Source organism: Budorcas taxicolor, chromosome 11 (genome assembly GCF_023091745.1).
Source record: "Budorcas taxicolor isolate Tak-1 chromosome 11, Takin1.1, whole genome shotgun sequence".
Taxonomy (NCBI): domain Eukaryota; kingdom Metazoa; phylum Chordata; class Mammalia; order Artiodactyla; family Bovidae; genus Budorcas; species Budorcas taxicolor.
Window position 1 is genome coordinate 104982230 of NC_068920.1, and position 27317 is coordinate 105009546.

The window sequence follows — 27317 nt, forward strand, 5'->3', positions numbered from 1 at the left end:
AGGTGTGTGGGTTTCACACCCTGGCACATCATTTTTTCCACAAGAGACTCTGTGTAGCTTCCTCAGGTGACCACACTGATCTAGGGATCACCCACTTGGTTTCAGTTCTTATCTAAGTAAAACCCTTGCCCTTGCATGAAAACCTCATCTGCTCCCATCTCCTCATCTGCTCCCTTATTTAAAATTTCGACATTTTCCATCTTACTCTATCAGAGGCTGGTGATGAGGGTGAACATCTAGGGGTGTTTTGAGGTCCACAGACACCTTAACATAACCTTCCCCTGCAGCCTCAGTGGCTGGGTCATCACTTACTAGGGACTGTCGGGGCACTGTGCACACTGGGGACCATCGGGGCACTGTGGAGAAGTTTCCCTTAGAAGCACTTGGCCCTTTGTTGTACAGGATCTGAGCTCTGAGCCAGTGTTCTGATGAGAGAGGGCGACCCGACTGAGGCCTGCTGCCAGCTTCCCCAAACTGAAACCTGGAACCAGCTGCGGGGAGGGATCGGGGAAGCGGGGCAGAGCGGAGAATTAGCCAGTCATGGTGGTGGGGAGGCAGACACATCACCAAGGTGCCTTGGGTAGTTCTCCAAGGTACACCGAGCTCACCTCCCCTCTCCCAAGACCCTGGGCTGAGGGGATGTGACTTCTTGTTCTGTAGGCATCCGGAGTGGGGCATATGAGTGCTGAATTTAGCCGGAGCTCCAGGCCATCCTGGTTTCTGATGCTCCCTCCAACCGTCCCCAGAGACCCTCTAGGATGGACTGTCCCCAGCGCTGTCCTTCATGGCTCACTGTGACACCCTCTGTTTTCAGGTCCAGCCCGCCACCTTGGGACACAAGCGCTGACCCCGTGGGCCTGCCATGAAACCGCACCTGAAGCAATGGAGACAAGGAATGCTCTGCGGGGTGTTTGCCTGGGGGCTCCTCTTTGTGGTGATCTTCCTCTACTTCACCGACAGCAGCCCTGCCAAGCCCTCGCCCAGCTCCTTCTCCTTCCTGGAGACCCGGAGGCTGCTGCCCGTGCAAGGGAGGCAGCGGGCCATCATGGGAGCCTCAGAGGGCCTGCCCGACGTTGCAGACTCGCGGCGGGGGTCTCCCCGGGGACTCCCATCCGGCCCCCTGCGGACATGGGCAGGAGATGGCTTTGAACGTGAGCAAGAGTTTCTTTCGGCCCAGCCAGGGAGAATGTCCCTAAGCGCTTTTCCCCCGGAGGACCCCGCTCCTGGCACGTCGGGGCGCCTCTCCCCTGGGGACCCAGGCCCAGAAGAGGCTCGGCCGCCACGCACAGCCCCGGGACGGCGGGCGAAGCGAGGGCCCCGGAGGCAGAGCCGGAGCGCAGGGGGCGAGGACGGGGAGCGGCTGTACTCGTCCATGTCCCGGGCCCTGCTGAGACGGCTCTGGAAGGGCGATGCGTCGGCGCGCATGCTGCACCCGCGCCTGCAGAAGGCCATGGGTGCCTACCTGCGTGCCAACAAGCACGGCGTGCGCTTCCGGGGGCGCCGCGCGTCGGGGCGGAGCCGCACCGAGCTGCTGTGCGCGTTGCGGGGCCGCGTGCAGGTGCGCACCCTGGACGGCACTGAACCGCCCTTCTCGGCGCTCGGCTGGCGCGCGCTGGTCCCTCCGGTGCCACTCAGCCGGCTGCTCCCGCGCAGGCTCCGGACCTGCGCCGTGGTCACGTCGGCAGGCGCCATCCTCAACTCATCTCTGGGAGAGGAGATAGGTGGGTCCCCGCGGCCACCCGAGCCCCACCCCCAGGGCGGCCAGTCTGACACTGTGTTTCTGGAGAGTCTTGGGTCTCCTCCTTTCCCTGGGACCGAATGAACCCAGGTGGATCCCGCAGAGGTCTCCTTTTATTGTTGTTTACTCGCTAAGTTATATCCGACTCTTTCGGACCCCATGGATTGCAGGCAGCCAGGCTCCTCTGTCCATGGGATTCGCCAAGCAAGAATAGTGGAATAGGTATTCTTACTGGAATACTGGAATGGTAGTGATTCCCTTCTCCAGGGATCGAACCTGCATCTCCTGTGTCTCCTGCATTGCTGCAGAGAGAAAGGTTAATTTTAAGGCCTCCTCCCTGCCCTTGTGGGGGCTGGGAAGCCTGAAGGCCACTGGACAGGCAGGTAGGCTGGCTGGAAATGCATGTAAGGGTTGCTGTTGCAGCCTTGAGCCCCAAATTTGTGGGGCAGGCTGGCGGCGGGCAGTTCAGGAGGGTTCCCACATCTAGATACAGAGTCCCTTCTTCTCAAGAAACTGCGGTCTAGTTTCAGGCCCTCGACACCCCCAATGACCAGCCCAGCCAGCTGCAGCAGCGGTGACCCGGTAGCTCCTCCACTCCTTTGGCAGACACGAGGCCCCTCCTCTGGGCAGGTTTCTGTACCAGGTACCAAGAAATCAAGTGCCTACTGGACACAGCCTTGGCCTCGGGGCCAGATGTACAACCACAGCCCTGTAACTCCTCACGGCGGATGGTGTTAGCTCAGCCTCCCTGGACACAATCTGCAGGGGTCACTGCCCACTGGACAGAAAGGAGTCATTGCCATCTCTGGGGCCGGGGCATTTTCCATGTTCCCTAGGAGTGGCTGATGCCCCATCACTAGGCTCCACAGCCCAGACCTACTCCCACAGGGTCTTGGCAATGAGGCAGAATCTGAAATTTTTAAGAAGTTGAAAAAAAACAAAGCTCAAGCCTGGGCTTGTGGCCTGGAGTCCCAGAGTCCCCGTGCTAACATTAAGCAGGCTCATAATCACGTTGTCCGAGTGTCACAGAAACTTGCGGCCAGGGCTGAGCAGAGCGGCTGCTTCCAATTAGCAGGGAGCTCTGGCTCAGAGGCCCCTGGGGCGAAGTAAAGCCACACTTCTCTCTGGTTCCCAGGACATGATTAATCACGGAAGGAGGAATTTAACCAGCATGCTTTAAAGCAGGCGCCAACTTGCTCTTGGTTTTTTGGTTGTTTTCTTTTTTTTTTTTTTTTTTGCTTTGCTTTAAGCCCCACTGCCTCCTACCTGTGGGTTTGCATTGTTTTCATCCATCAGGCAGAATTCCCTCACTCTTTATTCGGGCGTAAATATCCCCAACCAGAGTCTTGTAAATTCTCTTCTATTCGACCAGAGTCTTATAAATTCTTTTCTGTTCAGAATTCAGAAGAGAGTGTGAATGGCACTGGGAATGTCATATTTCTGGGGAACACGATGTGTCAGTTATATCCTTCTTAGTTTCTAGCAACCAGATTTAATTGACAGCATCTGCGCTCACACAAATGTTCATGATTAGAATCGTAGAAAGGTACGTGAAGAACAAACACTTGGAAATTTTTTTAAATTCTCTATTGTTTTGCTTCACTTCCTTTGAATCCAGTTTTGTATCTGCCTTTTTAAGAATATATAATATAGCACAATTCCATTTGTAAAGACAAGAAAGAAGCCTTTCCTTTTCATAAGCTGGCCTCTCTCAGCCTCGGCCCTCGTGATGCCAGGTGCTGACATGAACTGAATGTACACACGCTTATCAGTACACAGTTGTTAGCACCTGTCTTGATGAGAACAAAGTCACAGAGCCAATTTCCTCAGGAAGCTTGGAACTGAGCGTGCTGTGTGTTAGTGGCTCGGTCGTGTCTGACTCTCTGCAACCCCATGGACTGTAGCCCACCAGGCTTCCTTGTCCTTGGAATTCGCCAGGCAGGAATATAAGAGTGATAACCATTCTCTTCTCCAGGGGAGCTTCCTGACCCAGGGATTGAACCTGTGTCTCCCTCATTGCAAGCAGATTCTCTACCATCTGAGCCACCAATAGGGCATGCTGTACTGTTTAACTAAATTCATCTTAACCCCTAAGCATCTATTGTACTTGTGAATTGGTTAAGTGAAGATCAGAAGACTTGCAGGAGGTTGTGGTCTTATGAGGGCAGAGCTAGAAAATCTCCCCAAGCCCCCTCCCCAAGGGAACGAGGGATGCCCCAGGGTTGCCTGCAGCTGTCCCCTCAGCAGCTCCCTCTTCTGGCTGCTGCGATACCATGGTGTTTCCCCAATTCTGTTGCACGGAGTCATACCTTGTCATTGTTTTTGAGAACAGTGTAGCAGCTGTAAACACCTCCACTTTGAATATGTTACTAAAAAGCAAACTGAACTGTTTTGGAAACATGGAACACCCATTGCTAGAGTCATGAGATGATCTTGTTTCACCTGTTCTGTAAATAACAATTATTCGTGAGCTCACTAGCAGCCATCCTGGGGAAGCACGCTCTAGACAAGAAACGCCTGCCCTAAGCTAACAGGCATCGCCTGGAATGCGAGATCAAGACTGTTCCTTGAAACTCAGATTCCGGCCAGTGTGTGGGAAATGGGAGGATGGAGAGAAGCCTTGCAGAGAGGGGACGTCTTCCTGGGTGAACTTGGAACTTGGCATCCTGTTACCATTGCTTTAAAAAGCAAGAAAGCCGGTCATATAGTCATTCAACAACCATGGTCCCCAACTCTTCACCAGCTACTGTGCTCACCACCAGTGATGGAAAGATGGATGAGGCCCAGCCCTAACCCTAAAATCTTCTCCTGTCTGGTGGGAAAGACAGACTATAAAGAGACACTTCTGGTATCACAATTAGAAGGACAGAGAGACGCGTAGACAGACAGGGAAGAAATGATCTTGGGATCTGGCCACCCCTCGAGGGCTGATGTCTGAGGAGGTAAATCCAGGCCGAAGGCCGGCAGAGCAGGTGGACAAGAAAAGCAGTTCAGTGTGTGGGTGATGAGGGACAGCACAAGGGGCTGGGGGTGAAGAGCCAATAGATAAGCTGGACCACTGGCAGGTCAGCCCCATGCTTTCGTATGTCATTCTCCAGAAGTTAGACTTCACATAATGATGATAATAGTAGGTACCACATATAGTTGGATGGCATCATCGGCTTAATGGATATGAGTCTGAACAAACTCTGAGAGATAGTGAAGGACAGGGAAGCTGCAGTCCTTGGGGCCACAAAGAGTTGGACACGACTTAGTGACTGAACACCAGCAATGTGTAGGGTCTTCCCTGTTACCGCAGGGAAGTTCCCATCCTCCATGCTTTTATGTGTTAACCAGCCTTGTGATGCCGAGTGACAGAGAAGATTGTTCCCATTTTGTAGATAAAGGAAACTGATGCACCTAGAGACACAGAGGATGGAACCAGGTTTGAACTCCAGTCTGGGTCTCAGAAATTCCGACTCCATCCCTGGCTTCCTGGTGCAGAGCTCTGAAATCTTAAAGTGGAGGAGTGATGGATCAGGGTCTCATTAGGGAAAGATGGCTCCAGAGCCAAGATGGGAGCAAGCACATTGTGAAAGTCACAATGAGGTGAGAAAGACCTGAGTGGCAGGTTTGGGAGGAAGAAGAACTGTCTCTTTGGCAGGCTGTTCCCCAGAGGCTGGGGCGTGGGCTCCCTCTGCAGATTCCTGCCCTCAGGAAGGGTTGGGGGCTCTGGGAATGCAGCGACCGGGGCTGGGGCTGGATTTCATGCTGCTGCGCCTTCTGGCCGGCTGCTCCCTGCAGGGTTTTCATCTTCCTCAGCGATGCGCTGAGCCTGGCTCTGTTCTCAAGGTCAACGTCAAGTGGCTCTTGCCTGGAAATGTGTCCTCCAGAAATGACTGACTCTATGTTCTCTTCTCCTGTCTCCTGTCTGATCCATTCCTCTCCCTCTAAATGTGAATGGACAGTTCAGTTTTTAAGGCGATTATCTGGGAGAGGCACAGCCAGGCAAGATCCGTCTGATGGATCTCACAGCTCGTCCTCTGTACACTCCCCCTCCCGTCCTGGTCCCTTCTGCTCCCTGACAGCTGGAGGAGGTTCAGTTTCTGTCCCTGCCTCTCTATGTCCTCCATAAAATTGACCTCTTAACTCTTCAAACTCATGCCACTTCCAGAAGAGTGAAGCTAGATTACCTTTCTGTGCCCTGTGCCTTGTCAAGTCCTTCTGAGACTTAAAACACACCTCAGTGTAGAACAGGGTTTCCCTGGAATCCACCTGCAATGCAAGAGACCAGAGTTTGATCTCTGGGTTGGGAAAAATCCCATGGAGAAGGAAATGGCTACCCACTCCAGTATTCTTGCCTGGAGGATCCCATGGACAGAGAAGCCTGGTGGGTTACAGTCCATAGGGTTGCAAAGAGTCAGATATGACTGAGCAACTAACACTTTCAGTGTAGAACACCGGCTTTTAAAAACTGGGGCATTTGCTGCAGTGATTGATTAATCTGAAGTTTCTACATAATCTGTTAGAAATGCACCCGCTGTCTGGCCTCCTCAGTTTGTTCACCTTACCTCTAGATGGAGGCTGTGTTGAGGGGGCATGGTTTAGAGAGAGAACTGGTCCAGGAGTGCTAGCATCCTACCTCTGGCCCTGGTGCCCACCCTGATTACCTCTAAGTGCCTGGAGCCCACCCCACTTTTGCCCCAGGTCAGCAGTTCATAGAGTGTGTGACCTTGCACTTGGAGTCCCCAAGACCCTTTCAGGGGTTCGCAAGGTGAGAACTGTTTCCGTTATAGTACTCACAGGTCCTTTTAGCTGTTGGCAGTTGAATAGGAAGATGCAGGAGCAGCAGTGGATAAAACAGATCAAAGCAGTGGTAACCAATGGTACTAGCCTTCATGCAATGCTTTGCTGCCAAGCTTAACAGTAACAGGAAAGGGTGCCAGTTCCAAATATGGATGTCCTTGATGAAGCAGTAAAAATGATTGGTTTTATTAGATTTCAGTCTTTGAAGTACATGTGTTTTTAAGACCAAATGGGAAATAACAATGAAAGCATTTCTGCAAACCAGCCCCCAGTGGAAAAGCACTTTTGTGATTGAGCTGTGAGTGGAACAAGCCCCTTTTGTCACGAAACACAGTTATACTTGAGATAGATGACTGACAGACAGATATACTTAATTTAGACTTGGACATTTGGCAGGTATTCTCTTAAAAAGGAAGTAAGTAAGCCTGTCACTTTTAGGAACATAACCAACAGTATTCATTGCCAGTGACAAAGCTTTCAACCATGAGCTTAGAAGCTTCCCAAAGTTAAAAAGTGATGATATCCATGGTGATATACATGATATTTGATACTTTATAATGAAATGCATAGATATTTGAAAGATCTGCATGACTTAATGAGCTGATAGTTTCCAAATGACCCTTATACAGTGTTACAAACTATATATCATTTTTTAAAACTTGAAATATAGTTGATGTACAATTCTGTGTTAGTTTCTGGTGTACATCAAAGTGATTCAGTTATACATACATATATTCTTTTTCAGAGTCGTTTCCATTATAGGTTATTACAAGGTATTGAATATGGTTCCCTGTGCTATGCAGTAGGTCCTTATTAGTTATCTATTTTATATATAGTACTGTCTATCTGTTAATCTCAAACTCCTAATGTGTCCCTTCCCTACTCACTTTCCCTTTGGTAACCATAAGCTTGTTTTCCATGTCTGTGAGCCTGTTTGCGTTTTATAAATAAGTTCATCTGTCATCATTTTTTAAGATTCCACATATAAATATCATATTCTTGTCTTTTTCTGTCTGACTTTCTTCACTTGGCATGATCTCTTGGTCCATCCATGTTGCTGCAAATGGCATTTTTCATTCCTTTTTCTGGCTGAGGAGTATTCCGCTGTATAGATGTACCACGCCTTTTTCTGTTCATCTGTTTGTGGGCACTCAGGTTGCTTCCATGTCTTGGCTGTTGTAAACAGTGCTGCTGTGAACACGGGTGCATGTGTCTCTTCAAATTAGAGTTTTCTCTGACATATGCCCAGGAGTGAGATTGCTGGGTCATATGGTAGCTCTGGTTTTAGTTTTTTAAGGAGCCTCCATACTGTTTTGAAACTGGAGAAAACCCATAGAAATTCCCTATTGCTGATTAACTGTGGTTTCAGCCCTGTTTCTAGGAATCACATGAGACTCCACAGAGCAGTCTAGATACACATGCGCATCTTGACATTTCCTGCGAATGTAAAGCACGTCCTTAAAGACTATGAATACACACCAAGCATCTAAATATAACTTAGATGTTGTAGGACGACTTGTAATGGATTGATATGGTTTCATGTTTATTTGCCCCCAGCCAGGATCTCATTCTAAATAAACAGTATACCGAACAATGTGTGTGGAGAGGGGGGAGGAGTGTCTGAACTTTACTGGGGTCCAGTTAGTTTCAGGTATTGAAAGATTTGCTTTAAGATATTTTCCTAGATATTGCTGATTTTTATGCAGTGGCAAAAAAAGTCATTTTGTCACATTTGTGCCCTTAGATTCCCACGATGCGGTTTTGAGGTTTAACTCTGCTCCTACACGTGGCTACGAGAAAGATGTCGGAAATAAAACCACCGTCCGCATCATTAATTCCCAGGTAAGCTGGGTAGACTTTTCATGGCTATACATTTTACCGGTAAATAGCTTAACTGGGTGAATGAAGAGAAATCACCCAGCTCTCCATGACCATGATCTTGGGGTTTTGTAATAATAAAGAATTACTAAGAAAAAATGCAGAGACATGGGAATTCATGTGTGCTGTGAAGAGGGAAAAAGGCGGTAAATAAGATCAAAAGGAAAACTCAGAGTAGAGGTAGAAATATATATAGGTAGCACACTGAGTTCTGTGAACTGTGAAAAAGGAAGTTAAACAGAATAAATCAGGGGTGGAGGGCAGAAAGGCAAAGATACAGAATTCAAGAGGCAGCAGAACGCCTCAGAAATTTCACTTTGTCATTGTCATTTGAAAATTTTAGAAAGGAAGATTCTTTTTTGTGTGTTCTTAAGAAGAATGTTTTCCAAAATTCATAACAAAATTATTCTCAGAACAAACCACAACAATTTCTAGCATTTCAAACTATATGTAAAACATGGAGTGATGAGAAATTTATAGTGAATTTCTTATCGGAAAAAAAGGTGTGTTTTCTGCATCAGGCCCTGGGCTCGCAGCCTGAGAGAGAGGTGAGAGTCAGGCCCTGCTTCCTGAATTCAGAGACGCCACTGATTGAAGATTCCTCTTCTGTCTGACGACAGCTTTTCAAAGAGAAGAAGATAAGCTCCAGCAAATTAAGACAACTGTCACTATGAGATACACCCTAACTTTAGAAATACTAAGATGTGAAGAAGAGTGTCTTAAAACTGAGACAAATCAATGCATCATTCCCCCCGCCCGCCCTCCCCACCCCACCCACCACCACCACCACCACCAAACTATAGTTTTAAAAAGGTGATGGGCAGATGAAATTGAAGGACTCACCCAGGGCCAGAGAGGGCCCCAGTCTCCAGATCTCTGGGCTCCGTTTGTTCTGAGGCTGTTTGTCGCAGGGAGGCACCTGAAGATTCTGGTTCTTCTAGGTCTGCCGCTCGCCCTCACTGACCTGTGAAAGCCACTGAGGAAGAGGCTTTTGGGGTAGCCAAGGAGCCAGTGGATTCAATCCAGAGCTGGTATCTTTAGATGGGTCCATTGTGGGCTCTTTTCTTGAAAAAGGAACCCACCCCCCCTTTCTCCAGATATTTTCTAAATTTCTAGTATGTAAAGCCTGCCTCTCTCCCTCCCCCAGAAAATCTGAGGAACATTTTTTTCCAATTCCTCTTTTAAATGTTCACTTCTTGGGCTTCTGTGTTGACTCAGTGGTAAAGATCTACCTGCCAATGCAGGAGACACAGGTTCAATCCCTGGTCCAGGAAGATCCGCATGCTGCAGAGCAGCTGAGCCCGTGCGCCACAACTCTTGAGCCTGTGCTCTGGAGCCTGGGAGCTGCAATTATGGAGCCCAAGTGCCACGGCTACTGAAGCCTGTACGCCCTGGAGCCTGTGCTCTGCAACAAGAAAAGCCTCCGCACTGAGAAGCCCGCACAGCACAGCTAGAGAAAAGCCTGCACAGCAACCAAGACCCAGCACAGCCAAAAACAAATAAGATCATAAAAGACAAGTTTTCACCTTTTAAAAAATACTGATTCTGAAGACCTAAGCCCTTACTTTGCAGTGATTTTTGTATATATTTGCAGATTCTAACCAACCCCAGCTATCACTTCATGGACAGTGCATTGTATAAAGATGTCATCTTGGTGGCCTGGGACCCAGCTCCTTATTCTGCAAATCTTAACCTGGTGAGTATTTCCTTGGTGCCCTGACCCTTGCAGGTCAGACAGTACCTTTGACTGATACATAACAGGAAGAAGTCAGGGACTGAACTTGGACAGGCAGAATGAAACTGATCACAGGCGCTAATTAAACTCATGTATGCTCATACTGTTTGACTCCCAGTTGCAGTAGCTCTATGGTGAGCATCAACTCTCTGACGATAAAGTGTTTTTGTTCTGGAGGACTTAAAAAAACAAAACGTACAACATCTAGATGCTAGGAAAGTCCTAGTCATACCAGAAATTGGACAGCTTACATGCTGAATTTTTCCATTGTAGCACAATTACATCACCTTCCCATTTGTTAAAAGATATTTTGAAATAAATGGGAAGTTCTTGGCGGGACAGGCTAAGCTTTGTGACTCCACAACTTATTACTATTGAAATGGAGCCTGTCACAGTTTTTTCCTGAATGTGCAGCTCTTTGGCTTCTGCCTCCAAACCTTCTTAATCTTATACAAGAGAGGATAAACAAGATTATTCAGTTCAGTTCAGTTACTCAGTCCTGCCTTTGTGACCCCTAGGGCATGCAGGCTTCCCTGTCCATCATCAACTCCCAGAACCTACTCAAACTCATGTCCATCCCGTCTGTGATGCCATCCAACCATGTCATCCTCTGTCATCCCTTTCTCCTCCCGCCTTCAATCTTTCCCAGCATCAGGGTCTTTTCCAATGAGTTGGTTCTTCTCATCAGGTGGCCAAAGTAATGGAGTTTCAGCTTCAGCATCAGTCCTTCCAAAGAATATCCGGGGGAGGCGCGGGTCAGCAGTGGCCTGCTGCAGGGTCTGAGGCACTGAGTTCAGCAGTGCGTGCATGGAACCTTTTGAAGGAGGTCACCGTTATCTTCATTACCTCCACCATAGTTTGGCCTCCCTGGTGGCTCAGATGGTAAAGCGTCTGTCTACAATGCGGGAGACCCGGGTTCAATCCCTGGGTTGGGAAGATCCCCTGGAGAAGGAAATGGCAATCCACTCCAGTACTATTGCCTGGAAAACCCCATGGACAGAGGAGCCTGGTAGGCTACAGTCCATGGGGTCGCAAAGAGTTGGACAAGACTGAGCAACTTCACTTCACTTCACTTCATAGTTTGGCCTCAGGTCAAGCAACAGGGAGGGAACACAGCCCCACCCAGCAATAGAAAATTTGATTAAAGATTTACTGAACATGGCCCCACCCATCAGAACAAGACAAGTTTCCCCCTCAGACCTTCTTTTCTATCAGGAAGCTTCCATAAGCCTCTTATCCTTATCCATCAGAGGGCAGACAGAATGAAAACCACAATCACAGTCAGCTAACCAAACTGATCACATGGACCACAGCCTTGTCTAATTCAATGAAACTATGAGCCATGCTGTGTAGGGCCACCCAAGATGGATGGGTTGTGGCAGAGAGTTCTGACAAAATATGGTCCACTGGAGAAGGGAATGGCAAATCACTTCAGTATTCTTGCCTTGAGAACCCCATGAGCAGTATAAAAAGACAAAAAAACGAGATTCTTGCCAGCCAGCAAACTATAAGGGAGTGGGCTTCCCAGGTGGCTCAGGGGTAAAGAATCCCCCTGCCAATGCAGAAGACATGGGTTTGATCCCTGATCCCAGAAGATGCCACGGAGCAGCTAAGCCCATGCGCTGCAACTACTGGACTTGTGCTCTAGAGCCTGGGAGCCACAACTCCTGAGCCCAGGTGCTGCAGCTACTGAAGCCCAGGTGACCTGGAGCCTGTGCTCCACAAGGAAAGCCACCTGGATGAGAAGCCCGAGCACCACAGCTAGAGAGTAGCCCCTGCTCCCCGCAACTACAGAAAGCCTGTGCATAGCAACAAAGACCCAATACAGCCAAAAGTAAGTTGTTGTTGCTCAGTCGCTAAGTCACGTCCAACTCGTTGCTACCCCATGAACTGCGCACGCCAGGCTTCTCTGTCCTTCACCATTTCCCAGAGTTTGCTCAGACTCATTTCTATTGAGTCAGTGGTGCCATCCAACCATCTCATTCTCTGCCACCCCCTTCTCCTCCTGCCCTCAGTCTTTCCCAGCATCAGGGTCTTTTCCAATGAGTTGGGTCTTTTCCAGTGAGTCAGCTCTTTATTTGAAAAAAAAGCACATATATAAGAGAATTACATTCACAGCCTCTGTACTTTGGGGAAGCCTGGTGTGAAAAGCCAGTCTGCTTGTTCTGAAAGGGGGCTAGGAAGATAGGCTGCACTTTATCCCCATGAGCAATGCTGTAAGCTGTGCCACTGGCTGTGGACTTGTTCTCCGTGACCCCAGAGGATGCCAGCTTCCTCCGATGAAGATGGGAACAGATTTCAGCCCTATTGGGGGGTAACTTTCCAAAAGAGCCGCCCATGGTGGACTGTTCCCTCTGGAAGAAGCATTCTGTCACCGTGCATTCTGAGACAGAGGCTGGACACACACCTGGCATGGCTATAACTATTCTCACCCAGGAGTGTACATCAGCATCTCCTGAAGTCTTATCCCACACATCTCCAAAGCCCTGTTCCCAGGAATCCAGCCGTATCCAGCCTCCACCTGTGATTTTGAGATAGCTCTCTAATCAGTTCTCAAACACACCATCTACCGAGAACCAGCATCGAGTGGGTGTTTGCACTTGTCAGCTTCCTTCCAGTCTGAGGTTCTGTGGTTTTAAGTTCTGACAACTTTCTTGCTGTTTTGGACCCATGAGAGTCTCTGGCTGTGGGCCTTGTTTCCTCCTGATTTGGAAGCTTCCCAGCTCAGGGCATGAGCTGTCTGATCAATAGACACGGGCAGTGACTGTGCTGCTCTTGGGAAGCCAGGCTCTGCTTTTGTTCCATGAGGGTCTGGAGGAGGTGGCGAAGACCCTGAGCTTCTCTCTCACTGCCCCTAGGGTCTGGGGGCCACAGTTCAAATTATTCTTCCCAAAATGTTTAAAGCCACAGACCACATTCAACCAGGGACTGTTAAGTAGGATTGTAATACAAGCCTGGGCTTCCTTGGTGGCTCAGAAGGTAAAAATCTGCATGCAATGCAGGAGACCCAAGTTTGATCCCTGGGTTGGGATGATCTGCTGGAGGAGGGGATGGCTACCCACTCCAGTATTCTTGCCTGGAGAATCCCATGGACAGAGGAACCTCATGGGCTATGGTCCATGGGGTCGCGAAGTGTCAGACACCATTGAGCAGAAACACCAGTACTTTGCCCGAGGTGTCTATTTGAAGGGATGGTCAGCCGGATGAGCCCCTCCCCACAACACCTTCTCCAAACCCCACTTCTTGGTGGCACCTGAGATGCTTCTGAAGACTTTTTAAAAAATCAACCTTAGTGTGTATGTTTTCATATAATTGTTGTTGTTCAGTTGCTAAGTTGTGTGCAACTCATTGCCACCCAATGGAGTGCACGGGCGAGCTCATCTTCTAATGCCTTATCTTTTCGACTTTTCATGCCCTTCCTGTGGTTCTTGAGGCAAGAATACTGGGACAGATTGCCATTCCCTTCTCTAGTGGACCACGTTTTGTCAGAATTCTTTACTATGACCCATCAGTCTTGAGTGGCCCTGCACAGCATGGCTCATAGCTTCACTGAGTTACATAAGCCCCTCCACCAAACCCCTCCATGAAGAGGTTTCATGCAATCATTTATGTGTAATCTTTGTACATGTATGTGTTGCTGGGCAGTAGTGAATGTATACAGTCCTGTATTCAGCACCACAACAAAGGAACAGAATCTCCCCATCATTGCAGAGAGTCCTGTGTGTCACTCATTCACCTCCCAGACCTGGCCCCAACCCCGGGCAACAGCTGACATGTTTTTGCACTAGAGATTAGATTGGGAAAGCGTATTTCTGAAATACAGTGATTGAAACCATGGCCATGGGCCATCTGACCCTGTTTTTTGTTTTCGTTTTTTTCCTTCTTTTTATTTTTGTTTTTCTTTACTTCTTTTTTGTTTGTTTGTTTGCCTCTGTTTTTGTAAATAAAGTTTTATTTAAACACAGCCACATATTGTACCATCTGTGGCTGCTTTTCATGTAAGTAAACAGTGGACCCCGGGAGTTGCAGCAGAGACCCCATGGCCCCAAACCTCTTTTACTACCTGGCCCCTTCTAGAAAAGTCCACTGACCCTGCTCTAGCCCTTCTCTCTCATTTTACTAAAGAATAAGCACCAGTCCCCCAGGCTGGACCCAGCCCCTATACTCACTCACCCCTCATCCAGTGTAGAAGTGCCTACAGAAGGGGCATCCTAACCCCCCCTCCCAACCTGATCCTCAGCCTCTAAATACCCGCAACCCCAGCACTTCCCAGTTTCCTTTTCACAGTGTGGACCTCTGCCTTGACTGTGTGTTTTTTTCTCTTAGTGGTACAAGAAGCCAGATTACAACCTGTTCACACCGTATGTTCAGCATCGTCAGAGAAATCCGAACCAGCCATTTTACATTCTCCACCCCAAGTTTATCTGGCAGCTTTGGGACATCATCCAGGAGAACACGAAGGAGAAGATCCAGCCCAACCCACCATCCTCTGGCTTTATCGGTATGTGACTGTCAGGTTGGGTGACTAGCCACAGGTGAAGGTTCATGCTAAGTGAATGTACATTCGTGCTATATAAGAACATCTAGAGGGTGTCTTTAGAGGGGGGATAGATTCACTAAAAAGAGTGCAAAGACTCTGTTTCAGTTTCTATGGGCGAGTAAGAAACTACCCCAACATTCCAAGATCTGAAATGAACTGCTTCATTTTCTCTCGTGGTGGAATGGGTCAGGAAGGGCCCAGCTGGGTGACCTCTTTGTTCCAGACTCATGGAGTCACTTGCAGCCATTCAGTTGCCCCATGGGATGACCTTGCTCCCCTGTTGGGCCCATCTGCTGGGACACCTGGGGGGTATAGCTCAGCTGGACTGGTGACCATGTGCCTGCAGGTGGTGGCCTCATGGTAACTGGACTCTTGGTGGAAGCTCAGGGCTCCTGGCAGGTGTTCCAGTGATAGGAAGTGGAAGCGGGCTTTCTCAGGGCAGAAGCCTGAGGACTCTCTGTGGGTCACAGCCATTAGAGGCCCCCAGACTCAAGGGGTGGAGACCCCAGGGCCATCCAGGACCACCACCACTCGCATGCACATTGTTGATGTGGGGCCAGGTCAAGGACAGGATTTCACAGCCACTGGACCACCCCCTGAGGGTTGCAAGGTCACCAGTGGGTCTGGGCTTTGAGTAGCAGGATTCTCAGGCTGAGCTCCACTCTCTCCACCAGATAATGGACTTCATGTAACAAAGGCATCACACTTGGCCTAGTGTATTGTTTGCAGTCAGGTTTTTATCCTCAAATGTGATCTTAACCCATTTCTTTTCCCATGTTTGAGCCTCTTGCCCTGTTATTGTCTTGGTGGTACCTGAATAGGGTGATATTAAGGAAGACCTTAGCTCCCCTTGGCGTATGAAAGCTGCAGTGAAAACACAGGATAGGAATTTTGCCCATAAAACACTGATAGCAGTCTCTACCCTAATATTGATGAATTTACAACCTGCATGCTGACTTGGGCTGCACAGGTGGTAACCATGACTAAAGGAACGTTTATGGAAGTGACGCGGGTTGGTCAGCAATACATGCCCAAGAAGCATGCAAAGTGAGGCTTGTGGGTTTAGAGCAGTTTTGAGGTATTATAATAATATGAAATATTTTATGCAGAATTCAAGACAAAATTCATGACTGCATGTTATTTTCCTTAAGCAGAGCTCCCTCACCCACTTTATGTCATGCCTTTGATGCACTTTGTTTCCAAGGCACTTTGTCAGATTCTAAGGTGGTTTTTTTTAACATGTATTTATTTATTTTTAGCTGAGCTGAGTCTTCATTGCTGTGTGCAGGTTTTCTCTAGTTGTGGAGAGAGGGGATACTTTCTAGTTGTGGTGCACAAGCTGCTCATTCCAGTGGCTTCTCTTGTTGTGGTGCACGGGCTTAGTTGCCCTGCGACATGTGGGATCTTTCTGGACCAGGGATCAAACCTGTGTCTCCTGCATTGGCAGGTGGATTCTTAGCCGCTGTGCCACCAGGGAAGTCCATGTTGTGTTCTATTTTTTCTGTGAGTGAAAGATTACTCTGGATATTCTGCTAGGAGACACTGCAAAATTCCCAGAGCAAAGGGTACAGATATGTAATTATATTATAACCACAAGTGGCATGTTAGATACAGTAATCCAAGCTACCACATAAGGATTCTGGAGCTCCAGTATGAGTGGAACAAACTACAAAGTGTCAGTCTTAGGCGCAGACATCTGGGATTAGAATAGGTCAGAAAAACCAGGGTGGACTATGATTTGTCTTTCATGTGGTGTCACAGAATCCTGCTGACCTAGGGAAGAACGTGGAACAGGATGGAATGATGCTGAGACAGCATAACAGAACATGGCCATCCGATCAAGTCTCCCTGGGAATTCCTGTGGCGGAAATCTGATCACAGCAAGAGCTTGGGAGCACAGTAGGGGCTCTCAGATGCACTTAACCACCGAAGCGAAGTTTGAAAGTTTCCTCTGACATAGTCATAGCAGGGGAACAACATTTCCCGTGTGTTTTTGCTGTTGAAAGAAATCCTGCCACTTGTGGCCAGCTTCCTTTCACAGCTATGTGCTGAGCATTTAGAGTTTTCAGGGACACTGCTTGCCTGTGTGGCTTCTTTTCCAGGACAAGGGAACTGCAGTTGGGGGTCATTTCAGGAGTTGGGGCTGAGCTGAATGACAGTCCTCTGATGTTGCTGGCTTTCCAGTCGCAGGCGAGTCACTTGCTCCTGTGAATGTCCTCATGCTCCTGGGAGAAAGGAGAGTCATAGCAACACCTTTTTATGGGGCCAGTTCATACCTGTGGTCATTTTCTAGCTCCCTTCTGTCCAGGCTGGCAGCTCTTAGGCACCGGTGGCTGCTCAAGTGTAAGTTAATTAGGATTAAACAGGAGGAAAATGTCTCCCTCAGTGCTTGAGCCCCATTTCAGGCTCTTAAAGTCCCGTGCTCCCAGTGGCTATGGCCCTGGGCAGTGTGGATGGCAACCATCATCACCACAGGGAAAGTTACGAAGGACAGCAGGAAGAAAAGGAACTTTTGGAGGAGCAACCAGTTCCTACTGGACCCTGTGCTCTGTGGGCAGGGACCTCTCTGATGGAAGACATTTGATGTTATCCATCGTATTGATGAATTGTTACTACATCCACGTGTCAATTCTAATACATACTGTAATTTATTCTATACGTGAACATGCAAACTTTTCTTCCCTTTAAACTATTTCCTTAAGATAAATTCCCAGGTGTGGTATTTTGATCACTGTTGGAAGTGCCAACTTACTGCTTTTTCCCTGGCTTCTGACCAGAGGCTGTATTTGTACTTCTGGGTCATAGAAGGACATCCTTATGTGCATCAGAGATGTACTCTGTGTACCATCCCCTTGTCCAGAGCAGCAGCAAAGAGATGCTTACCCCTCATGCATGGCACGTGTATTTTTTTTTAAGAGTAGAATTTTGTTTTAGCTATATGTATATGTGTATCTCGGAGAAGGCAGTGCACCCCACTCCAGTACTCTTGCCTAGAAAATCCCATGGATGGAGAAGCCTGGTAGGCTGCAGTCCATGCTAAGGGTCGGACACAACTGAGCAACTTCACTTTCACTTTTCACTTTCATGCATTGGAGAAGGAAATGGCAACCCACTCCAGTGTTCTTGCCTAGAGAAACCCAGGGACGGGGGAGCCTGGTGGGCTGCCGTCTATGGGGTCGCACAGAATCGGACACGACTGAAGTGACTTAGCAGCAGCAGCATCTGTGTATCTGGGCTTTCCTGGTGGCTCAGTAGTAAAGAATCTGCCTGTCAATGCAGGAGACCTGGGTTCAGTCCCTGGGTCAGGAAGATCCCCTGCAGAAGGAAATGGCAACCCACTTCAGTATGTTTGTCCATGGGAAATCCCATGGACAGAGGAGCCTGGTGGGCTACAATCCATGGGGTAACAAAGAGTCAGACACAACTGAGGGACAAAACAGCAACATACATGTATCCCCTCCCTCTTGGTTCTTCCTCCCACCTGCTCTCTATCCCACTGTTCTCTGTCATCACAGAGCACCAACCTGAGTTTTTTGTGCTTTATATTTTTTTAATTAAAAGGAAGTAACATAGGACTTCCCTGGTGGTCCAGTGATGAAGACCTTGCCTTCCAGTGTAGGGGGTATGCTTTCAATCCCTGGTCAGTAGCTAAAATCCCACATGCCAGGTGGCAAAAAATAAATAAATAAATAAATAAATAAACCAGAAGCAATATTGTAACAAGTTCAATAAGGACTTTAAAAATGGTCCACATTTTTTAAAAAATCTTTTTTTATAGAAAGAAGTAGCATACATCCAGGTAATTTGGATGCTCCACAGGACCCATTTCTTTGGAACATTTGTTCCACAGTGTCAGGACCCTTCCCCTCAGTCCACTGGGAGCCACTTGTTCACATGGCAAGAACATCTCTCTTTTTCATCCCTGTCTGGATGCTGGAGGCCTTCTCTCATTACCTAGTACTGGGAGGTGGTTCTGACAGCACTGAGGCCGGGCTGAGGATGGAGAGTCATTTCCTAGGAATTCCATGGTTTCCACATTGCCTTCATACACACTGATATGTGGGAGGTGTGTGAGTTCATCCGGAGTCCTGAAGCCTGGCTGGATGGTTCTGCCGTCTGATGCAGGAGGCCCTCCAGCTTCACCCCAGGGGGCTCCAGGCTGAGCATGTCAGGCAGACTAGCCTGGTGCACCAGCCTGACCAGCACTGACAGGGGACTTGCTTTAGCCTACGGTCGACAATGCTTTCATTGTACAAACCACCAACACCCCCTCACACCTTTGGAAAGGGCAGCCTCAATTGTTTATAGCATAAGTACTATTTCTAGACTTCACAGATGCAAATGCTGTAATTTCAGGCTATTGAATATACAGGTAAGAATAATATGCTTAAAAACAAGTCATAACTTTGTTTCTTTTCCACTTTATTTTGCATTCAGGACTCTAATTTTCCAATATATCATCCAAACTCAGATGGTAACACAAAATAATAACATGTTAACTCAAAATAATAAGCTGCTTAACATCTCTATACATGACTGTGTAAAACCAATCCTTATTATGTTGACAAGGAACAACCTTTTACATTTCCCTGTAAACAGTGAATCCTGAATGTATGTTACCATCAAATAATACAATATAAATGGGCTAAAAAATTGATTTTCAAGTATTATTCATGCATTATCTGATTTTACTTAATATAGTAGATGCTTGTTAAATTATTATTTTATTACATGAAATGCAGATTTCCAAACCACTTTTTTTTACAATTTAAGTAACTCATTTTGTTGAGCTGCTATTGTGAATATTGTCTTCGATTTTTTTAAATTAATTTTTATTGGAGTATAATTGCCTTACAGCCTGTTAGTTTCTACCATACAATATATCCCCTCTTTTTTGTATTTCCTTCCCATTTCCTTCCCATTCACCACAGTTCCCTGTGTTACACAATAGGTTCTCATTAGTTATCTATTTTATAAATAGTATCAATAGTATATATACTCCAATTTCCCAATTCATCTCATCCCCATAGAAACCACATTTTAATTACAGATATCTTCTGGAAATGTTGCTTAAAATGTCATTTTTTCTCCTTCAGTAATCTTAAGTACAGTTTTCATAATTTTCCATCTTATGATGAATTTATGGAGAAACCACAGAATAGCTACTACATTTCCATTAGACCAGCACATTCAGTACCCTTAACTTTTCACCCTCACCCCTCATTCAGAAACATGTTTTGCAGGGTTTATTGGATATTCTCAGGAAGTTCTCATTTACCTGACATGTGAATTATGTTCAAGTGTTAACCTGAAATTGATGAGAGCCTATATTTTTGCCATCACTTGCATTAGGTTCTATTTATGTCCATAGCTTATTTTGCCCCATGTTAAAAAGATACATTCATCAAGGAGAAAATTCTATTATTGTTAACAATTTGGGGTATCATTTTAAATATTTTGCCAGGTGCAAAGTAAGATAACTTGGTGTGATCACAATTAAAGTCTAAATGATTAAGTTCTGTTAGACTCTAACACATCAAACACATCTTATGTATCTGCAAAGTAGAGGTTTGGGTTTCTTTTTTTTTTTTGGTTGCACTGGGCTGGGTCTTTGTTGCAGGGTGTGGGCTCTCTAGTTGTGGATGTGGAGTGGGTTTAGTTGCTTATGTGGACTCTTAGTTCCCCACGCAGGTGCTGAACCAGCGTCCCCTGCATTGAAGGCAGATTGTCAACCACTGGACATCAAAAAAGCCCAAAAAGTAGAGTTTTTATAGGAGAACTTTGTTTATTCAGAATTTGTGGTCATCTGAACATAACATGCAAACATGCAGGTGGAAGTTTGCTTTTTACCCAGGTTTTGGAAAAATAAATAAGTGTACATACTGCTTGTTAAGCTGAGTCATAGACTATGACATTTTATTAAGACCAGTGGAAATGCTTTTTAATTGGTTAGATAATTATATTGAATTATACAATATGTTAAAACGTATAATTTGACAAATGAATGGCTCTTGAGTCATAATTGCCCAGAAAAATTTGCACTTTTTTTTCTTCAAATGAATCCCTACTCATTTATAAAACCTGGCCAAAAAACTTAACATGAATTATGTTCAAAGATTTTTAGGAACTGCCTGCATGCCCATTTGATTGGTTTGGAAAAATACATTAAAAAGTGTCTAAATATTGATCCACTTATCAAAAAGTCTGGCTCCACACTGAAAGCAGTAAAATTTTATTAGTGCTGAAAGCAGTTCCTTTTGGATAGTCCATAAATGAAATTATGTAACATAAAAGTTCCTTAAGTGATTTTTCTAAAAATTCTTTACTGAATAAAATAGCATGAGATGATTTGTATTCATTTTTGCTCTTAGGGTAATCCTGAGCAGTCCTAAGAAAGGAAATGAAAAAAAATTTTTTTAGTGTAGCCAGATGTGAATTCTCCATATGGGTCTGACTTGGGGGAATGATGAGGAACAATGTGATGCTGTGAGTTTAGACATACAGGGTATCTGTGCAGACAGGCTGCAGCCTCGCTGGCCTGCCTGCTGACCACCAGGGACTTCTGCCTGCAGGGTTGACCCTTGGCTGGCTTCTGGGAGCCTGGGTTTGGGGAGACCCTCCCTTCTGACAGGGTGGGTCACTGTGTCCAGATGCTCTTGCAGCAGTGGGGCCTCTCCCCAGCACCTGCATCCTTCTGGAGTGTGGACAGTGTGAGCCAGGTTTGTAATAAATCACTGACTCTCTGCTGGGTCCTGTAGGTCCCTCTGGCAAGTCATCAAACCCGGAGGCAGGCTGGGGAACTCAGACGCGGCGCCTGGTCAGCTTAGCGCTGAGAAAATGTCTGTGGACCACGTGTTGTTGGTGTTGACGTCACCATGGTGATAGAGCAGCATCACCGCAGGTCAGAAGAGATGCTGCTGGCAGTGCAGGTGTCTGTCTCAGACCATAGTGAAGACACTCTCTTCAGTCATCCTCAGGATGGTAGGTCATGGGCCTACCACCTGTTTTTAAATGTAAACATTCGTTCTTTAGTTTAGTTTACTTTTTTTAAGATTTATGTATTTATTTTTTGGCTGTGTGGGGTCTTCATTGCTGCACTCAGGCTTTTTCCAGTTGCAAGGAGCAGGGGCCAGTCTCTAGTTGTGGTGCTCGGGCTACTCACTGCAGGGGCTTCTCTTGTTGCGGCTCATAGGCTTTAGAGAACAGGCTCAATAGTTGTGGCGCACAGGCTTAGTTGCCCCATGGTATGTGGGATCTTCCTGGACCAGGAATCGAACCTGTGTCACCTACATTGGCAGGCAGATTCTTAACCACTGGACCACCAGGGTAAACCCTACTTTTTTTTTTCTTAAAGAAACTTTTTATAAATCCCAGTCCTTAGCCTGTGCCCAGTTGAATACAGAGTGAGTTTAACTGAAGAGGCTTCCAACAGTGCCTAACGGCCTGGTCCCTCCCGGTGTGGTCCCAACCCCATCTCCTGCAGTCTTTCCTCCTCACACCCCATCTCCCAACTCGAGCCTCCAGCTGTGCCAGGGCTGGTACACACTCCAGACATCATGGTCCACCCATTTCCTCTTTGCAACACATGCAGAAGTTTCATTTCAGGATTTAATGTGTGGCTAAGTACTCTAAACTCCTATGAAAAGTGATGTGCAGATTTAACCGAATTTCATAATGATGTTCAGTATTTATTATATGACAGAGTTTAAATTTAAACTCAAATTTATGTGTAGTATCGGCTTGGTAAATTAAAAAGCAGAGTATACCTATGCTAAATGAAATGACCATGATGTCTGAAAAAATTTTAAATAATTAAAAATATTCTCCACTTGGTTTTCTAAATCTTGTCCACCCTTCACATGTACCCTACAAGTTGCAAACAGATTTTTTCCTCCCTTTGAAGGTGTAGCCCTGACGATTTGATATCAGCGCTACAACTGCCTGTCATTTAAACACTTTGGGCAGAATCGGCCCTAACTTAAATTTTAGAATGCTCTGGACCAAGGCTTGTGGTTACAGGAACTCACAAGCTCATATGTGTGTGTGTTAGTCATTCAGTCATGGCCGACTCTTTTGTGACCCCATGGACTACAGCCAGACTCCTCTGTCCATGGAATTCTCCAGGCAAGAATACTGCGGTGGGTTGCTATTCCCTTCTCCAGGGGATCTTCCAGACCCAGGGACTGAACCTGGGTCTCCTGCATTGGAGGAGGATTGTTTACCACCTGAGCCACCAGAGAAGCAAGTTCATACAAGAACACAAAATGAGATGCAAAAACCAGGAGGAAGAATGCAGATAACTCAAGATAAGGACCCTACTTCTAAACCTCTGTCGGCCTTCAGTTGGGATGGCCATGAAATACGTAGCAAATTTCTGTAGTTCTGAAGCTCTAAGAGTTGTTTTGAAATATATTTATATATGAAGGCACTAGTCCTTGGTTCTCTCTGGCTCTACCCGGATCTGGGTCACACTGAGGGGCCCGTGGAAGGGGGCGGGGAGGAGGGAGCCAGCAGAGCTGGGAGGAAGCGGGGGGGACTGAGCTGGGACTTGATGTTTCCACATAGCTCTCGGGAACAGCTTGACTTCCTAGAAGCCGACCTGAAGAATCTCCGTGTCTCTTGTAAGGAGCACCATTTACTCGCAGCCGCAAGCAGCTTCATGGCCGTTGAGGCCTGTCCTGATGTCTTCTGAACAGGACACCGGGTCCTGTCTGTCATCCTGTCTCCCCTACCCCTCCACCCAGGTGGTGCCTACAGATTCAGCCCTCACCTCCCCCAGGAATCTTTCTCTGCATCCCCAAGCCCTTCCCACTGCTCTCCCAGGCCCTTGTGCTGGACTTTTCCCCAGTTGTGAGCATTTTCATGCTGCCAACACAGTTGATTACTTAGAAATATGCTTGTCCTCTGCAGACCAGCCTTGTCTATAAGAGGAACTCATTGTGTGATTTCGTGTCTTTTTCATAACAAGGATTATCCTTTCCTAAAAGAGAGAAGGAAATGGCAACCTACTCCAGTATTCTTGCCTAGAGAATCCCATGGACCAAGGAGCCTTGCAGGCTACAGTCCATAGGGTCGCAGAATCAGACACAACTGAGCGACTTAGCACACACACATACATAATTTTAAGTTTTAAAGGTGTTACTATATCGCTTCTCGCCCTTTCAGCTAAGATCAAGTGTAAAGAGTGTTAACAGAGGTGATGCGGAAAATAACAGAGCTCGGAAAATAACACCCTTTAGCATAGATCCAGATGAGACTTCCTCTTATGATGATGCAGTTTTGTAGCTATTTGAAATATTAAAAATAAAAAAGAAATCAAAGAAACTTTAAAATGGATAGTTCCAGTGAGAAAGACACTTTTAATATGAATCTTGAACTCTGTGTCTCCATCTCTTTCCTTTTAACAGTTTTATAATAATTTTCTTTCACATTACACACATTTCTTTGTTACATCACAGTCCTCCTGTTGTAAATCAGGTGGACCTGGGTGTGGAATGAGATAGTATATTCGGACTCAGGGATGCAGATCTGGCCCCAACTGTCCTCTGCTGAAGTCTGATTGCTTGGTCTTTTCTTCTCTCATTCCCAGGTCCCCAGGGTCAGCTGGATGGGTGAATGTGTAATAGCATCGTGTCTTAGCATGGCCCCGGTCCCCAGACCTCACACATGCCACTCACTGGAAGCTAGAGTCACAGGGTGAAGCTGACAAGGCAGGGGGCACAAAGCAGGTATCTCCTGCCCCAATTGTGACCCTCCACCCCATCTAAAAATGCCCCCCCATTGCTTCTACTTAAGAAAGTAGGTCATATAGGACTCAGGGAACTCAAACCAAGACTCTGTGACAACCTAGAGAGGTGGGATGGGAAGGAAGGTGGGAGAGAAGTTCAAGAGAGAGGGGGCATATATATATTTATGGCTGACTCATGTTGATGTTGAGCAGAAACCAAGAATATTCTGTAAAGCAAAGTATCCTTCATTTAAAAAATAAATTTAAAATTTCAAAAAAGAAAATAGGTCATATAGTCATTCAACAAACATGGATCCTTACCTCTCCACCAATACTGTGCATGCCATTAATGACAAGAAGATGGATAAGTGACCCAGCCCTCACCCTCAAATCCTCTGCTCTCTGGTGGGAAAGAGACTCTAAGCAGATACATAGTTAGGATAGAGAGACACGTAGACAAGGAAGAAACAACGGTGGAATCCGTCACCCTTGAGGACTGATGCCTCCCCCTCCCCAAGTTGCTCACGGCTCTGCTCCCCCCTCCCCCACCAGGCATCCTGCTGATGATGAACCTGTGTGGCGAGGTGCACGTGTATGAATACGTCCCATCAGTGCGGCAGACAGACCTGTGTCACTACCACGAGCCCTACCATGACGCCGCCTGCACACTGGGCGCCTACCACCCGCTGCTCTACGAGAAGCTGCTGGTGCAGCGGCTCAACGTGGGCACCCATGGTGACCTGCACCGCAAAGGCAAGGTCGTGCTGCCCGGGTTGCAGGCTGTGCGCTGCCCGCCAGGTGCCTGAGGGGCCGGCCGAGCTCTGCATCCCGGAGATGCTGGAAGGCACCCTAGAGGCGGCGTGACCTCATGTCTGCAGCTGTGACTTTGTGCTGACCACAGGGATCCTTCCCTTTCTAAGCCATTGAGTGTGTCCGACTGTTCAGAACATAGAAATGGAATTCAAAGAAACAGACTCCAGAAAGATACAAAAGAAAAATTTTCAAGGATAGCTAGGGGAAAAAAAATGTGTAAGAAATGGATAACTAGCTCCAAAATGTTGGTCTTTCCTTTCACACCAGGTTTGTACCTGGAAGCAGCCTCGCTTCGGGACAGTGCCTGACACATCTGCTGTGTCATTTGTGTGTCATTTGTTGTGAAAGAGCCCAGAGCTGATGACGAACGTCGGGATTATCACTCAGACCTGTTTATAGGAACAGCAGACCCCACAGGATATCCTGTGAGGTGTTTTCTCCACCTCTGCTCCCAGATGCCACCGAAGGCTTTGCGGTTTGTGTATCAGGACACGTTTCTAAAAGCATGAAGCCCCCTTCCTGGATAGTCCAGGAAGAAGCCAGCTCCGGGCAGCACCCAGGGGAAGCACTTTGCTCTCCTGCAGCATTTCCTTGCTCGACTAGAATCTCCGGGCATGCGGGAACATCGCGGCAGGTGCGCAGGGAATGGGGCGGCAGGTGGCCGTGGGCAGCACGGCCCCAGGCCCCAGCTCCTCTGGCCTCAGCACCCGCCAGCCCTCCACACAGCCTGCGTGTCTACAGGCACTGACAGTTAGGACTCCCCGTGGTGGTGGGGGGGCCTTCCAGCCGAGAGCAGTCCCCCTGTGCTTCTAGGGCTGCACACGCGTCTCTTCCATGTGTTTTCCTCACAGGTTCATATCATCTGTTGGGATCCTGACGGTGTTACACTGACTTCCGCTAATTCTTCCTACAGTCAGATGGTTAGGAATCCCACCATCATCTTCACAGATCTGTTGTACATCAGTAACATAACAAAGCCATATAATTAAATACATTTGCGTGAAAGCACTGTTCTTTAACAACAACAAAAAAAGTATATGATTCAGAGGGAAAGACAGTGAGAGGGGAGAGTCAGCCAAGTATGTTAGCTATAGCAGCTCATTTTGTTGTAATCTCAATTTTTGTCACAAAAGCATAAAATTTTTTTCTCCATACGTGTAGTAAACCAGAAACATGGAATACCTCAGTTGAACGTACAGTTTCAATCCATATCCAACACCTATCTCAGCAGTCCAGTTACAACTTCTTGGCCAGAACAGGCACAGCTTCATTAAGTGTGTTCTCCACAAGTGTGTCAACATCAGGAAAGTTTAGTACAGAAGGTTTTTTTGTTCCAGGATTTTTTTTTTTTTTCCTGAGCAAGAATGGTTGACAGAAACTGGCCTCTCTGGTCAGTCTACTCAGCAGAAATCAGGCCAAGTCCCAGACATCTCCTGTGGCTTATTGTCACAGTGAATTTGGGGTCATTGAAAAGCTTTGATTGTGACAATATCCACTATAAGCCTACTGTGAAAGCCTCACTTCCAGCTTTATGATAAGGGGTGGATAATTCTGTCCAGCCTGCCAACTAATATCCAAGCAGATATGAGCAGGCCACTTTTCTCCCTCGTTTCCTGAAGGGACACAGCCCTGTGCAGTGTCCAGTGAGTCCTGACGCTGGGAAGTGGCTGGTGCAGGGTGACCCTGGGCCCTTCCCAGACTGTGCAGGCTCTGACCTCAGATGGCCGTGACACTGAAGTTTTTTTACTCACCTTCCTTCTGCGTTTCCCTCTGGGCCCCCTTGTGTCCAGAACAGCCCTTTCTGCTGGCATAAGATACTGGGCAAAAGGAAATTTGCTGGCGGGTCAGCATAGATAAAGTTCAGAAGCCCCAGAAAACACTTCAAAGGCCTCCAAATACATTTTATTGTAACCCATGCACTTTTAAAATGTACTTTTAGCTCACAGAGGTTATAAGAAAGACTGAAAAGGATAAAGAAAATTTAATTAAAGGTTTTGGATTTATTATGGCCTTAAAGACTCTTGGGAACCAGGGTCTGTTAAAAACAGTGAGACAACATGGTACAAGTATTCATACATTGCAGGCTGGGCATTCTTCTGCT

The 27317-nt window shown here is 47.0% G+C and overlaps 1 protein-coding gene across 1 annotated transcript; it reads left to right on the top strand.

Annotated features, from left to right (window-relative positions):
- The first annotated feature begins 862 nt into the window (after positions 1-862).
- ST6GAL2 (ST6 beta-galactoside alpha-2,6-sialyltransferase 2) lies at positions 863-25209 on the top strand. Its single transcript, XM_052649574.1, has 5 exons — positions 863-1721; positions 8268-8365; positions 9996-10097; positions 14463-14637; positions 24956-25209. The coding sequence occupies exons 1-5, from the start codon at positions 863-865 to the stop codon at positions 25207-25209; spliced, it is 1488 nt and encodes a 495-aa protein (XP_052505534.1).
- Positions 25210-27317: the final 2108 nt, after the last annotated feature.